A 16,217-nucleotide genomic window follows, 5' to 3' on the forward strand; every position below is an offset into this window, starting at 1 on the left:
GATGGCTAAGTTCTCTCTTTGCAAATCTGCAGTGCAATTTGATATGGGCTTGGCTGTGTTGTTGAAAGGCTGTTGGAGGTAACATGGACCTTGGCAAATGAAAAGGAAGTTGGAGAGAAGACTAATTAGAAGGAATGACATCTGTGCAGGTAACAGTGAAGGCTGAGGCAGAAAAGGTCATGTGTCTTTAGGGAAATAAGGAGACGCCAGCATCAACAGAATCTGGAATACCTGGGTCAGTGAAGGGTGCTGGTTTTGAGGGGCTTTCAAAGCTAAGATCAGTTTTTATCAGTAAGAGATGGTACTAAAATGAAGAAGTCAAATGATTATGTGTTCACTTCCACAGCATCTCAGTAGAGGACTGAGGAACTGAATCAGGCACATGATTGTTGAGATGATTTGCTACTAAATAATCTTCTGTGGAGCAACAGCATCACTAGTACCTGGGAACATGTTGGAAATGTAGACCCTTGGGCTTCCTAGAGGGTTTCATCAGTTAAGTAAGATCCACAAGTAATCTGTATGCACAGTGAATCTGAGAAGTACTGACTTAGCGTCTATGCTGATGAACTCTCGGGTGTTCATGCAGCACTGTAAGACAGATAACCTGATCCTTTTCTTCTCTGTAACCACAGACTCACAGACTGTTGCATGTTTTTTTTGAAAGGCAATATATATATAATGTATACATATATATTACACACATACATTTGTGTATATGTATGTATTTCAATAATTTGAGAAATTCTATCCCCCTGGCTTTGCAAATCAGTTTCCAGCCAAGGATTTTTAGACATGTGAATGTGGACAGAGAGGCATACTCAGGGGATTGTTTTATCAGTGATATTTTATTTCTTTAGCTTGAATGGGATATAGGTGTTCATCACTGTGTAATTTGTCATTGTTCTGGACTACAGTATTTTGTAATTAAATTAAAAAAACATATTATTAACCATTGAAATCTATTGTTCTAGAGAAGGATTAAGAGCAGGAAAGCATTCTTTATCCAGCTTGGTACCTCAAGACTCACATTCCAAGTGGCAGCAGAGTCTCAGCCATGGTGATAGCGTTAATGAAACAGTTTTAGATGCATTTGTTGACTCTGCAATAGAAACTATTGTGAGGGTTCTTGCCACACGCTAGACACTGCTATAAGTACTTTCTGTATACTGCATTTAATTCTCTCACTCTGGAGGTTAGGCCCGTTAATCATTCATATTTTATAGGAATATTTTCATCAATGTAAAAAACAAAGTTTGAAGATTTTAGATGCGTGGCCAAAGGCCACAGAGATCATTGAGGAACTAGATTTGAGCATAGTTTTACAAAAATTCCAGGTGTAAGTTTTTTAACACACTCTATACGTGTTAATAAATAGAAGGCTGAGGAGGAAAGATAATAATGAAATCAATATACATTCTCCATGGTCATGTCAGAGCAAAATAAACACAATTTACTTTGGTCTTGAAGTGACAATGCTTGTGTTACTTATTAGAGTCCCTGGGCATATCTTTAATTGGAAACATCTGGTCTGAAGGGGGAAATGAATGATACTGAGAAAAATGCCCCCCATTTCAGTTAGAACAATGAGGAAAATCCACTAAGTTATCAAAAATTACAGTAAGTCTCTCCTGAAAAAGCATACACCACGGGAGCGCCCTCTTTTCTAAGAAGGGCCTCCAGGTCAGCCTTCAAGACCTGGTTAACACGGTCATTCTGATATGAATCAGGGGTTCGTGCTTGTCCTTTGTGCCTGTGATGGGAACAGCTGGTGCTTACTGAACACAGCTCTGCACCAGGAATGCTGTCAGCAGTTCACTTATTTTATCACTTTATAGAAGCTCTTTTATGTATCATTTTCAGTACCCCATCTTTGTAGAAGAAACAGCCATTCCCGACCTCATACAGCTAACAAATGAGAGGGCCAGACTTCAAATCCGAGAATTGTGACCCCAGAACTGGGTTATTGTAATGACACAGCTATCTGCCTCACTTGTCACAGTGATTCCACTATCTTTTTCCTGTCTTCTGACTGTCTTGGAATCCTTCATTTAAAATATTCAGGGGGCTCGTTTCCTCTTGGGGGCCCTGGTGAACAGGCAGACCCCTTGCTTTCCTTGTGCTTGTAGGCTAGACAGAGTTCTTTCAAAGGGTGAGGACAATGTAAACAAAGACCTGGCAGGGAGGAGAAAACAGATCCTTTCAGAATTACTCCCATGGCGGGAGTGCAGATTCCGCAACAGGGAGGACCCCTAGCCTGGAGGTGGGAGAGCCACAGTCTGCTTCTTCCAGTCTCGGAGAGAACTTAGGCTTCAGTGTCTTAGTGAGACTAATGGGAGTCATTGCATGAGTTTGAAGAAATCTGGAAAATGATGCTTTAACTATATTCATTTACATATTGACACTTAATTAGCAACTTCAGAGAAAATCAGTTCAGTGACTTTTATGTTCAGAAATTCTCATTCCAGAAGTTTTCAAAGAATAACAATGGAAGACATGGGGGAGGGGGACCAGTCAAAGGTAACACTTTATTATTATTATTATCTTAGAAGGAATTCACCAAAGGCTTCATATTATGCTATGGCATCTTTAATTATAAAAATAAGCAAATAAAATAACTTGCATCTGTCATTACCATATGTTTCATAACCTTTATATGCACATGGAGCTTAAAAATGTAATTTAACAATAAATAATGACATATACCAGATATGCTCACTGTTTATTCCAGTACTCAGCCAAAAACCTAAATATCATTTAAATTATAAATACATAATGCAAATATAATGGCACAAAAATGTCTAAAGTGCAACCAAATCACAATAGAGGAATCATGCAAACTGGTCTAGGACAGCCCCCACAAAACGCTGTGCAGCAAACAGAAGATGAAGCTGAAGATGAAAGAAAGAGTCTGGTGAGAGAGGGCGGGGTGGGGAAAAGAGAAGCAAAAAACTAGCAATATTGTGAGAACTGCTTCTTTCCATATTTGTTGGTATATGTATTGTAGATACATATATAAATATCATCATGGGGAGAAAAGGGGAAGGGGTGGGTACCACACTTTAAAAAGGTCACAACCAACGAAGAGAATCTACCAGACTGAACTAAGAAATTTTTGCTAGGAATCCTCAGGAACTACTTGTTGCATTCAGGGTCCTGGCTTAGTGGGTTTGCGAAATGGACACAACACACACACTTGAATAATTTCTGATTCAGAGAAGTCAGCCTTGCCTGGGGATAGGTGGTGGTGGGGAGGGAGAGGGAGAGTCTAACTTAGAGAATGGTCTACCTGATTTCCAAGAGGCTAAGGCAGTGTCCATGTATTTGGGGACCTGGGGACCTGGGGATGGGACAGTTCTGAGTATAAAAATGCCCTTGACAATCTGATGTCAGCACGCTTAGAGGCTTTGTGGGGACAAAGGCAGCAGTGGCTGTGCTGCTGCTGCTGCTGCTGCTGCTGGGTTCTGCTGCACTTGCTCTTGGTCCTGGAGCAGCATGTGACTGATTTTAAAGGCTTTGTGGTAAAGTTGTATTGCTTATCATTTTTCTGGAAATGTGCCCTCCCTCCTCCCACCAGGATCCCTATTTCTCGATTTGGTCAAATCTTGAGTTTAGCCTAGTGAGAGTCAAGCACCAATAATTTCTACCTAAGCGAGTTTGGAGTGGCCCCTGCAGAACTACCCCTCCTCCCTCTTCCTCTCTCAACATTGACCTTTGGTGGGCAGTGACACTCAAAAGGGACTTTTGGGTTTAAGGACGGTAACCCTGAGAAACTACTGTTGTTCATAGATAGGTTCATCATTTGGCTTTGGTGGTCGCCATCTCGTAAACATCATGGCATAAATGATCAAACCACCAGCTCTTTTTCCCTCTTTCTTGCTATCTTTTTTTTCTTTTTTTTTTTTTAATGATCCTACAGAGATGGTCAAGCTGCCAGGACTACTTTGGCAGGCAGCATGCTACAGGACAAAAATGTAAGAGGAGTTTATTAAGGCTGGACAGCCCAGGGTTATTTATACTCCCTCAGCCCCAAGTGCTCCAGAATAAAGACCCAAAGGCTAATTGACTCATTCCTGATTGATTAAATGGAAAACCTCCCACCCCCATCATCATTTGCCAGAGTTGCTGGCACTGATGAAAGGTAGTGAGTCAGGAGCTGCCACTTCCCAACACAAAGTAGACCCTTTTCACACTGTGATTGGTCCAAGGCCAAAGGGATGATCTGTTTTGTTCATTGCTGTAATTCCCAGTTGGATGTGACAGAGTTATTTCAAGATAGGTCAAAGTCAAAAGTAGCCTCTGGGTTGAGGTGGGCTGGGAGGTGAAGATTTTACCTGGGGTCCTTCAGATAAACCTGTTAGTTTTCCCTATCTCATATAAGCCCATCTTAAGTTTTGATGTTGAGTTAAAACTATTCTACCCCCATAGTTATAAAAAAGGCCACGAGGAGCATTTATGTGGATATCTGGAAGTGAGATAGTTATTCCATTCCCAGGAAAAGAAAAATAAAGCTAAGTTACAAAACTAAATCTATATGCAATAAAGTTATTATATCCTGCTTTGCTTAAGCAGAGTTCTCTGGAATTTATGTACAGTACATTAGTTTTCAGCTATTTATATTCCACAGTTAGACCTTAAGATTCTCTGGTTTTTAAGACAATTGTTAAAGATACTTTTAAAGCTCTGAGCAGTTACAGTACGTAAAGATGTTAGCTTTTTGTTTTTCATTAGATGCAAGAAGATGAAGGCTCAAAGTCTGGTTAGAGAGTCAGGCCTGAGCAATTTGGTAAATGTGTCAGAAAGGAAATTAGACATTGGAGGATCACTAGCTCATTAGAGATCAAGAATTCAAACATGACATTCATATTCGTCCATGGCCAGCACAGATTCATAACACGAATTGCATTTAACATCTTTATGAGCAGTTAAGACATGCATTTAAATAAAGTTGTTGCTTATCAGCTAACTCTACTAGGGCAAACATTCTAAAGGGATCCACATCTTCAAATTACAATGATGGGGGAGTTACATGAAAGTTTTGTGATTGAGGGTGATTGGGGTTGGGGAAGGACATGGTAGAGGAAAATTGATGGAAGACATTATTTTCTCCTGCGGAGAGGCAGAATGATGGAACATATTCTGGTTGTGGGAATGCTGCCATTGCAGAATATTGGGATTGTGATTACAGAAGCCTAGTTTCATGCAATTTTCTTTAGGGGGAGGATAGAAAATAGGAACTACTTAAAAAAAATTAAACCAGGCACAGTACACTCGAAGTTGGTGTGTCAACACCCCTCAAATGATACTAGTTGTGGTGAGGTTTATGAATACCTCTCCCTGGTTATGCACTCTCATGGGAGGTGCGTTTGCTATGGGAGGGAGAGTCCCCCTCACCTCGGAGGTTCCTGAGGAGCACTTTCAGCTTCTGGGGCTCGCTGGTGCGCCTCCTGTTGAAGTCAGCTCGTGCGTGGGTTTGGGCACAGTGGTCTGCCTGCAGAATTTGGAAGAGACTGGCCATGTTGGGCCCAATTTTCTCCATCAGGCTATCTCTGATTTTGGTGACCGTGTCAGCATCACATTCTAGGAGGCTTCGGATGAGTATGTTGTAGTATCTGTGAGGGGAAAGAGCGCACAGGTGGTGATCACTCAGTGAGTTAGGCATGACCCTAACTCCAGCCAGTACCAGTCCCACATGGACAGATGGCACACACAAGAAGAGCTTGTCATCTGAAGGTGGCTTTTGTTTCCTAATAGTTAGGTAGTATCTTCTTAGTTTGGGTGTATTTGCTTCTTGTGTTAATCAAGCGTGAAAGGCAAGTCTGTCTTTGTGTTTAGAGTTTGGGAGATGGAGGCAACACTTTGAATAACAAGCTAACTATAATATGTGAGATTTCTAGAAAGCCAGAATTGTAGGGCAGGAAAAGATCCCAGAGACCCTTGGGTACAAGTTTCCCTCTCATTTTGGAGAAAAGAAACAAAGTAGAAAAGCTAATGTGACTTGCCCAAGAACACATGATGGGTTAGTCAAATACCACGGTGGGAGCCCAACATACCCATATTAGTGATCACACACATGGGTTGATAATTATTTTAATTCTCTTTGCATCTTTGCTTAGCTTTAGTGGTTAGTGAGTACAGGTGTATGTACATATTAGTGCATATTCTGACTGAAGTTCTAAGGTTCTTGTCTCCTGTGTCTCAACTGCTTTTCTAGATTATCTGTTATCTAGATATCTATGATAATCTGCTTATCATACACTCAGCTAGCTTTGTTAAAATCTGTTGAGGCTCTAATTTTCACTATCTTTCAAAGTTATGTGGCTGTCAGACGGCCTGGTGCCAAGCAAGGCAGGTATGGAAGAGAAAGATGGGTGGCCTGGAAGGGTTCTTGCTGTTCAAATTACATGAACTTTCCCACACTGTTTTGGACATCTTATAGATGCTTGGTTATTATTACTCAGTTAGCATTTGCTGATTTTGTGATGGCTTTCTGTCCATGCCAACAAGTAGAAGTCATTATTTGGATTTTATTTCTTTGCTTTCTTTACATCCCTCATGACCAAATATCATTGTATTATATTGCCCACTCACTGTAGATTTATTGATTCTGTGTGTGTTCACTGTGAAGGCAGAGTTTTAAAAGTGTAAGTAAGTTCTCCAATAAGTCATGCTTCTTAGAGAAAAAATTATCTGGAGGGCTAATAAATTTTATAAAAGAATCTTCTGTTTGATATAAATTGCCTTCATCTTTGCAGCCAATCCTCTGAATACTTAAATTCACAGCTAAATGTTATGACTCGGAAAGAATAAAGCTGTCTAATGTTTATAGCACATGAGCACTTGTCCTATTCGTTGGGAGGACAATTGAGGCATTTTCCAATTTGGGTTGGAATGTGTGTGCTCCATTATGAGGTGTCAGTTGTCAAAACCCATTAGCCGTGTGTTCACTAATGGCAGACTCTTGAGATGGTCATGACCTGCAGTATTTATGTGAATATTTCTGTGGAAAAACCCTTTCCTCAGAGGAGCTCACGGATCTCTGGGGCCACAGGATCTTCTAGAAAAAGAAATTTGTTTATTTTTAACTCACCTCTGGAGCACAGGATGAGACATCTTTACAAACTAACCTAACCCCCAGGAGAGGTCTTTCAAAGGGCATACAGTAAAGAGAGTGGAATATGAGCAATGAAGCACAACAGTCACCCTTCTGTGGATGAACAGGAGGGAGCAGGGGACTGCAAACGAAGTGCAGTGTCTGGGTCACTGCTAGAGTCCTGGCCATGTCCCTCCCTCTGGGAAGAATTACATCCAGCTGTGGGTAACAGTGGGATGCTCTGGCAAAGAGGAACATTTTCCAACCCTTTGGAAAGTGCGTGAGTCAAAGTAGATCTTACTTGGATGGAGAAATGAAGAGAAAACTGGTTTTGGAAAAACTGAGAATAAACAAACAGCTTTGCCCCAACAGCTTCAGACATCTCCACACTGATCCTTATGCGCCCCTGAGTCTTGTGAGCTCTGCTAAGGTCTAGTTCTTCTGGGTCACTTTCTCTGTTTTAGAAAGAGATTCATTCTAAGAGGATACAGTGCAAGAAGAACTCTATAGCTTAGAAGTTAATCTTCTGTTTCTAGAAAGAACCAGGTATATGATGTGAGTCTTGCAAAAAAGGCTGGAAAGTGTGGTAATTTCTTAGAAAAAAAATTGGAAGAAAGGATAGTTCTTTCTTCTCAAGGAGAATTGAAAGTTCTTGTTTGAATGAAAAGTCCATTACCCAAGGAAACTCAGCTTCTGTAGAAGCTTTGGAGCCATTTGTTTCCTGTGGCCTCATGTTGCCAAACTGCCTGCTCTCTTTTTTTGAGAAAATTCTTGTCTTTGCTGTTGTTTTCTCAGCCAGCCCAGCTCTGGTGCCTTGTCTTGGTTGTTTTGAAAATGTCCCTTGATAGCCTCACTGCTGTTAGTTTCCCCTTCCCTCTTTCATATGTGTCTTTCCTAGTTCTCTCGTGGAGTTTGGTTCACTTAACAAGGACAAGAGAAAAGAGCTTCTGAGAATGTCAGCAAGCTCCCGACTCTATTAGTAGCCCCTTGAAGACAGGAGCAGTTGTCAGACTGTCATTGTGTCATGATGATAAATACGTTTACCTTTATTCCACTGAGGTCTGGATCATGGCATTTACCTCTGGGATACGCTGGTCAATAAAAGAGATCTCTCCTATAAGTCACTACTAAGGATTGATTACTTACGAGATTGCGTCTCCGTCCAAAGTTGCCTTAGCAAGTGTCAGTTATTTGCTAAGTGCCCTTCTGTACCGTATCACTGTAACTTTTGGTACGATGTGTCTTTTCTCTGTGCACAAAATTAATTGAAGACCAGCATGGGACACATATTTATTCAGTTGTGCTTGGTATTCTATTTTTGGATTTTGGACATTTCCTGCAGATTTGCTGGACGTCATTTTTGAAGGAGAAATCAAATTGCTTGGCTTAAGGCCATGTGAATTCTAGGCCCAAGGGGTAAAAAGCTTCAGCATATCTCTCATCTCTTTGCATTTCTTGTTCTTCAATCAGTAAAATGGGATAGTCCTGAAAACCTCTGTATTTTCATCTATTATATTCTGTGTTTTCATGGGCTTGATATACATTTTTCTTCTCAATTTAACAAAAAATAGTGTAGGGTGCCTTTGCAGAAGTATTTATGAAGCTTCCTTTACTTTCAGAGTAGAGGGATCAGACATGCTGCAGTGAGTTGGTGGGCTAACTGTTCTGACCACCCATACACAAAGGAAGCCTGCTTCCTTCTTTTCATTCTGAAAATTACATCCCTGACTTTTTTTTCACCTTGATAAAAAGTAAGATCAGATATTCTCCATAGCTACTGTTTCAGCCATGCATATCCAAATACACACATACTGCCTAGGAACGTTCTGTGTGAAGGTTTATAAATAGTCCTTTGTTTCCCTTGATCAATATTATTCTTTTGTTTCCTGTTCCCTATCCTTGCCCTAGAGAGTTGGAAGCGTTGACAGTTTTCCCACTCTGGATCTGGATTGGTTTAATTGGTTCCCAAGCCACACACCACCCTGCCTGCCTGTTTGATTTTTCCCAGCTACCTCAGGGTTGGAGGTGTTATTTCCAAACTCAACTGGAGGGACTTCAGCTATCCTTTTTCTTTGAGATGCATTTTTTTTGTCTTGGAAAACCTCTTTGGCTGGATCCTGATCCAGTCACAGGATTTTGGAATCTCTCAGTCCCCAATCTCATGCTAGATAAGTCACAGGAAGGTGGAATGAACCTGTAACTGCTTCCTTTTGGAATGCTGTGGGTCTGTGGTGGGACTGGGGCTGGGGAAGCAGGATGTTTCATGAGGGTGAGGAGTTTAAATAAAGTAAATCAAGCCCAGTATGGAACCGGAAATCTCTACAATCCTGAACAGGAATAATCTTAACCAGTTGGAGTGAAATACTTGCAGTAAGTTAAGAGCTATATGGAAGATTTTGGTCTTCAAGGGCTGCCCATACTTCTCCCCACTGAAATTTTCCAGTAAGTGTGAGCTTCCCATGATGAAAAAGGGGGATGAGAAGATATTCTTAGTGACTATTGTCTAAAGGTGTTAAAAATAAGGCACATACTAACAGGATAAATGACCCTGCCAAAATTCTTTCTACTGTATTTTTCTTGAGTAAGTTGGAATCAACAGGCCAGTGTCTGCACTATCCTTGATATCACATCTCTCCTTTTGTCATGGAAGGGGTTGCTTAAATGTAGTAGGGTGGTTGGTGTTGCATTGAAATTGGTCACACATCACATTACGTTCCATGTTTTCTCACAGGTTCTTGAAGGATCTGCATTTGTTATGACTATATTGGTAGATTCCTCCTCTCTAACCACTGCATATATACATAACTTTGTCTTTCATTCCAATATAAGAAGTTATCATTTGCTTTCCTCTTAACTCTTAACTTCTGTGCAACAAAAATTTTCCTAAGAATTTGAAAACCAAGGTTGAAGAATCAGAGGGAGATCATTGAAAATGGTGTAAGAGCTCCGTGGTCAGATCACTTCCACGGACTAGGCAAGCAATTTTTGAAAACTGACTTGTTTTTGAAATCAGGCCACTCTCCTATAATACGAGTGAATAGGAAATTTTCAGTCTGTTTCCTTGGGGACTTTCACCTTTCCCTGGGAGGAGGTGCTTTTTTAGTCCTTTAGTTACATATATGCACATGAACCAACTGTTCCTGAACCCTAGGAGGTCTTAAATGCCTGCCACTGTCTGGAGGAGTATGGTGGCACGTGGCCAGAAAACTAATCATTTACAATTGCAGCAACTCTCAGGTGGCCAGAATCACAGACACAGGGCCTGTCTTTGTGAATATATGCAGATTTGGCGGGGAGTCAAAAAACCATAGAACTTCAGACCTGGGAATCAAGTCTGAATCACAGTCAACTTGATCTGTCCAGCCTGCCCCACCGCTGCTGTTCTGCCATACCAGCTCCACCAGCTTTCCCTCTGGAAATCTAAGGCACCCACATGTCAGGAAGATGCCAACTCTCTCAGATCCTAGGAATTCACGCCAAGTTGCTAAGGGCAGCAAGCCAAGGGCAAAGAAAGGCGTGCTGCTGAGCTATGAGTAGCTCAGTGACTCTGAGCCACATAGGAGCTCTGGGATCAGTGTCGTCTGGGCACCCAACAGTATATCACCTCAGGAAATCTTGAACTAGAGCAACAGGGTAACTTAAGACCCCATAAGGACCCTGGGAATGGTTGAGATCAGCAATTGCACTTTTCTCTAAGACACTCTGGGTCTCTGGGAAGGGAGCAGGCTTATTCTGGAGATGCCCAGTGACTGCACGTGGCACTGATTAGAAATGCATGCAGATGGAAAAATCTGCATTATGACATTTGGCCAGAGTTTTTCTCAAGCCCAATTATCATATGCATAGTCATGGTTTCAGTGAAATCTGATGTTTCAAATGGTGGTTTCCAGAAACTTCACCATGTCTTTCAGGCTCCTAGCAAAAAAGGACCATGAAAATGCACCCAGCGATGCTGCAGATGAAGCACTCTATTACCTGCATGGAAAGATTTTTCCTATAATGGTGGAAAAAAAACCCAAGCTGCTTAAACTGTCACACTCAATCACAAACATATTTTTTCCTGCAAAAGCTGAGAAGACTGCAAGCTAAAATAAGAGAGTGACTGTAGCAATTTAACCCTCCTTCCCAGTCTGGCTCTGCCAGCCATCCACTCCCTCCCCCTCTCCTGATTGCAAAAAAAAAAAAGTGGACTGAGTTCATACCGGTTGGAGAAGTGACTGGGGAGCTGGACAACTTCTGTCATGGCTTCGGGGTTCCGTTTGGCAATGCTGCACACGTTCAACTTGGTATAGCATTCTTCCTGTACCTCGGCAATCATCCTCTGGAAAGTGGAGCACCTCCGAATGGCGAGGAAGACCTTGGCGGTGATCCCATTGGCAATGCACTTTAAGCTTTCTTTGACAAATGCTTTTCCCTGCCATGGAGGAAGCATAAGAGGTAAAGCTTGAGTTTGATTTGGCACAACTGTGGGTCCTACAGCATGGGGCCATAAGGGGGCTTGCCTTGGCTATTGGTATTATTATCCTTGTCATGAGAAGATTTATCTCCGTAGCCAAGGATGAAAAGAAAAAAAGCAGGGGAAAAAACTGCCCCTTCTCCCTCAGATTATCTTGAGGACCTAAGGACCTCAGTAATGAAATAAGAAAGAAAAAAAGATAGAGATGAACCGTAATCAAGCACCCTGTAGGCTAACAATTGTATTCTGGGGATTGAGCCTTTGAGAATTCATATTGCAAGATAGGATGCTAGGTCATATGGTGAGAAGAATTTTTTTTTAAATTTGCTTTCAAAGAGGAAAAGCCTTTCTTCTCACCACCCCTCCTCTTACAAGCCAGCCTCTGGCAGCTCCTTAACAATCACACATAAAGGGGGGCTGGGAAGTTTCTTCTCTAGGGCCTATTTCCTGGCCCATAGTGTGCATGTGTATACACACTTTGAGATGGACTTTTGAATGAGCAGGCTGATTCCTTAGAACAATGGTCGAACACATGCTGAAAGACAAGCAGCTCACAGGAGCAGGGGTCAAGGTCTTATTACCTGAGTGTCAAATTTAGCAGCGCTGAACAAGAAGGATTTACAGATGTCAAGCATCCCATCTGTGTCACAGGTGGCGTTTTCCAGGCATGCAAAAGCCCCACAGCCAACCTGCAGAGCACTGTTGAGGCAGCGAAGCACTTCAGCTGAAAGAGACAGACACATCCAATGCGTCAAATGGTGAGGACAACTAGTGGGATTAAATGGGTGCAGGGGAGGGACGTCCGAACTGAACCTACACGTCAGCCTGAGGGGCCACAGATAGGCCCAGTCCAGGATGGGTAGGGATCAGAAAGGGGATGCATGGGCCCTTGTGATTGTAAGAGCTAGAGCAATGAAGGACAGGGAGTGAGATAGTCTCCTGATCCTACCAGTGGCTAGAGAAGCAAGGTTGGAGTCTGTGGAATACCCAGTTTCTAAGCACGTCTATGGAACCAAAGGTCATGGCTTAGCACTTGAAAGGTGGTCCCATTGAGGAGGTGGAAGGGCCAGGAGAATCCATCTGGTTTTCAAAAACATGCAGTCCATGGGGTATGAGTCTAAATGGGAGAGATTTGCCAGGGGGCAACTTAGAGAGAGACCCTTCTACTTGGGAGCGGTCAACTTACCATGGTCATATTGGTAGACAGGAATGTGATTCATGCATGTCCCCCCCTCCACAGAATGGTGCTTGGAGGTGTGTATAATCTTTCATATTAAAGGCCTCTCTTTCTCTCTCCCTCTCTCTTTTTTTTTTTCTTTTTAAGAGAATCACAGGTGTGGATTTACAAGGCCAAGGCACCCCTTGTGCAAGACGGGAAGAAAACCGCAAAGAACTTGCAGGAGGCTTTCTGCATTCTGGATAAGATCTCCCATAAAAGTAATTTCTCTCCCACAGGGGAGGGGGGTGTTCTGGCAGGCTGCTCGGCAAGAAATGATCTGCAGCTTTCATACCATAGGATTCTCCTCTGAGATCAAAAGCATGGTTCAGTTAGGCTTCCCCACCCCCTCCCACCACCCGCAGCCTCTGGGATGTTACAAGTCATTTCCCTAATTATATATTTCCACGCATTCAAATTATAACTTTGCTTTAAGCAGTTTTAATATACATTAGGGCTGCTATTGTTTTAGGCAAGCTCGAATTGTGAATCACGGCATCTCTATAGCAACTAACTACAAAAGGAAGTGAAGCACAAGCTCTCCTCTAGGCAGGGACCTGTGCTCTTTCAAGGGGAGCATCGTCTGGTCTGCAGCGTTTGACACCTGAGAGCCCAGCTCTGCTGAAGGTTGCGGAGAGTGGGCAGAGATGCAAGAGGAGCAAGTGGGGCACGAGAAGTCAAGGGGCAGAGGTGTCAGTGCCCGCTTCCTCACGTCTCTCGTCCTCCAAGAACAAGAGCGTGCACAGTTAGCTGTTCCAGGGAGACCTTTCCCCTTGGGCAAACAAGCCTTTGTGCTTCACAAAGATTCTTTTTTCAAGGGGCTCTTTGGTTAAGGGCAATTGAATGCAGAGAGAGAGAGAGGGAGAGAGAGAGAGAGAGAGGGAGAGAGGGGGGCAGGCAGGCAGGCAGCGGTGTTGGGGGTGGGATGTATAAAGGCTTTCTCTGAATCCGCCCTGGATTTATCAGACTGGAGGGCTACGGTTTGGAACACCAGTTCAAAGAGAGATCTTTTGTGCCGGTTATCAAAAGAGGAAGCAAAGTCAACTTAGAGGTTTTCAGGGTGGTAGGAGCAGGGACCGCATCAGGCTAGCCATGCCTCACCTTGCAATCAGCCCCTGGAAAGTAGAGAGAGCGCTTTGAAGCATGCCAACATGCAAGCCTCTCCCCCGCCCCCTCCCCCAGGAGGGTACGTGCCAGATTTCAGGCAATCAGGCTAGGCTTATGCAATGAAATACCCTCAGCCCAGCGCCCCAGCTTCTTCGTTAGTTGCATGCAATTTATTAAACAAAGGAGCTCCACTTCCTAAGGCTATTGGATTACACTGGCAGTTTATTGCCATTAGGCATGAAGCACATTTATTATCAAGATCCGCCGTCACAGACACAGTTGCAAAAGTGAGAGGCAAATGAGGACAGCCCTTCGGGGGAGAAAGCGTGGTGGGTCTGTGCTTACCTGAGCTGTGAATCGCCACCCGGGATTTCCTGGGGTTCACAGAGTCATTCTGCTCCGCCTCATGGGTTGCAGAAACACCAATCACCAGCACCAGAAGCACTGCTGAGTTTTGGAGCATTCTCTGAGAAGTTTCCGCTAAGTTGTTGGGTTTTTTTTTTCTTCCCCCCCCTTTCCTCGCTCCCTCTCCGGGCTTGAGTGAAGATGTGGATCTGGATACCCTGAAGGCGTACGTGAGGATTTGGTGGAGTGTTGGTTGCTCCTGATGCTGCTCCCGAGGACGCTGCTGCTGCTGCTGCAGTGGCTGCCTCTTGCACCTCTGGCTTTTGCAAACTGGGGGCCCAAGAGCTGCACCCAGGGATTTTATAGCCGTTCTTATCGGTCCTCAGGATCAGGGACCAATCAGGATTCTCAACTGGGCTGGCTAGCCAATCGGAGAGCTCGCTTATTCAGCTGGAGCTTTTTGACTTCTTAGAAATATTTTCCAGCACATTAAAAGTACCTGCTGCCAATGTTTCATATGGGTATGTGGCTGTGTGTGCAGAGATGTGTGAAAAAGCTGTTTTCCTGGAATTAAAGGATAACTTTGTATTGATTGAACTAAAGCACCTCTCCAAGGTGCTTTTCGAAATCCAACTTTTTTTTTTCCCTTGAACTGAGCTATTTGAGGAAAATGTGTAGCGTGGGTAGGCAGGGTAGGGAGGTGTGATTCCTTTGGAGTAGAGTTTAACCTAATTACAACAGTTTGAGTTTAATTTTAACAGTATGTTCCTTGTTCTTTGTGTTGTAAGCCACATAGGCAATATCTTCACATCTTTGTGTGTGCATAGGCACATGCATTGCACATCACTGAATCAGTGTGCCTTTGGGCTGTACGTTAGTGTGTGAGAGCCCTTGCAGGAGGGGTGTATGTACATGTGAACAGGCCTTGGTGAACTGAGATCTGATGGCTCTGAGTTGTGGCGCCTCCCTGCTCCCCTCTCCCCACCCCCCATTCTTCTATGACCTTGGTCAGTAGCTCCTGCCTTGTCCTGCCACTGTTTTCAGATCTGGCCTCTTGTGACTCTGGTGTTTCTTCTACTTTTACAATGTCATTTTCTAGCATTACCAGCTAACTTTTTTTTTTAAGATTTATTTATTTTTACTACAAAGTCAGATATACAGAGAGGAGGAGAGACAGAGAGGAAGATCCTCCGTCCGATGATTCACTCCCCAAGTGACCACAACGGGCCGATGCTGCACCGATCCGAAGCAGGGAATCAGGAACTTCCTCTGTGTGTCCCACGTGGGTGCAGGTTCCCAAAGCTTTGGGTCGCCCTCAACTGCTTTCCCAGGCCACAATTAGGGAGCTGGATGGGAAGTGGAGCTGCCAGGATTAGAACCGGTGCCCATATGGGATCCCGGGGCGTGTTCAAGGCGAGGACTTTAGCTGCTGGGCCGTGCCACAGGGCCCTGCCAGTTAACTTTTGACTCCATCTTTTTCAGTCACCAGCAGAATTCCAAACTCCAGGTGTGCTAGCTATCATAGATACTCACATGTACTCCTGCCCTCTCCAGCCACACACACACACACACACACACACACACACACACACACCCCAGGCAGAAATGGAGAAGCCCTGAAAATTAATAAACTGTGTGTTCAGGCCTGGCAACTTCATGATCACATTGGAACAATAACCTAGTTAAAGCAAGACTAAACCTGCTAGGTAAACCAGTGCACTTCTTGGTGAGAATAAGAAAAGAAGGGAGGCCAACTGAAGAAAAAGGAGGGCAGGGGAAGACCATACTGTGTAGCAGAGAAGACTGATAAACTGTAGACTTAATGGGGAAATTACACTGGAATCACGAATCATGCCTAATATAGGAGTGCGTATTTTTTGTAAGTGGGTTGTGGGCAACATGAAGGCTTGTCCCTAACTTGTGAAGAAAGTTAATGATCCAGCAGAGGGCTTCTCAGGGCAGAAGGGGTTCATTAAAGACAGAAGTGGTGAAGGGATTAA

General features: G+C 43.4%; 1 protein-coding gene across 1 annotated transcript; it reads right to left on the reverse strand.

Annotated features, from left to right (window-relative positions):
• Window positions 1-2,509: 2,509 nt before the first annotated feature.
• On the reverse strand, window positions 2,510-14,530 carry STC1 (stanniocalcin 1). Its single transcript, XM_004579061.4, has 4 exons — window positions 14,218-14,530; window positions 12,131-12,273; window positions 11,296-11,507; window positions 2,510-5,612 (listed from the first exon to the last, which is right to left on the reverse strand). The coding sequence occupies exons 1-4, from the start codon at window positions 14,333-14,335 to the stop codon at window positions 5,342-5,344; spliced, it is 744 nt and encodes a 247-aa protein (XP_004579118.1). The 5' UTR covers window positions 14,336-14,530; the 3' UTR covers window positions 2,510-5,341.
• Between the last annotated feature and the right edge of the window lie 1,687 nt (window positions 14,531-16,217).

The sequence above is a fragment of the Ochotona princeps genome, chromosome 11 (genome assembly GCF_030435755.1).
Source record: "Ochotona princeps isolate mOchPri1 chromosome 11, mOchPri1.hap1, whole genome shotgun sequence".
Lineage (NCBI taxonomy): Eukaryota > Metazoa > Chordata > Mammalia > Lagomorpha > Ochotonidae > Ochotona > Ochotona princeps.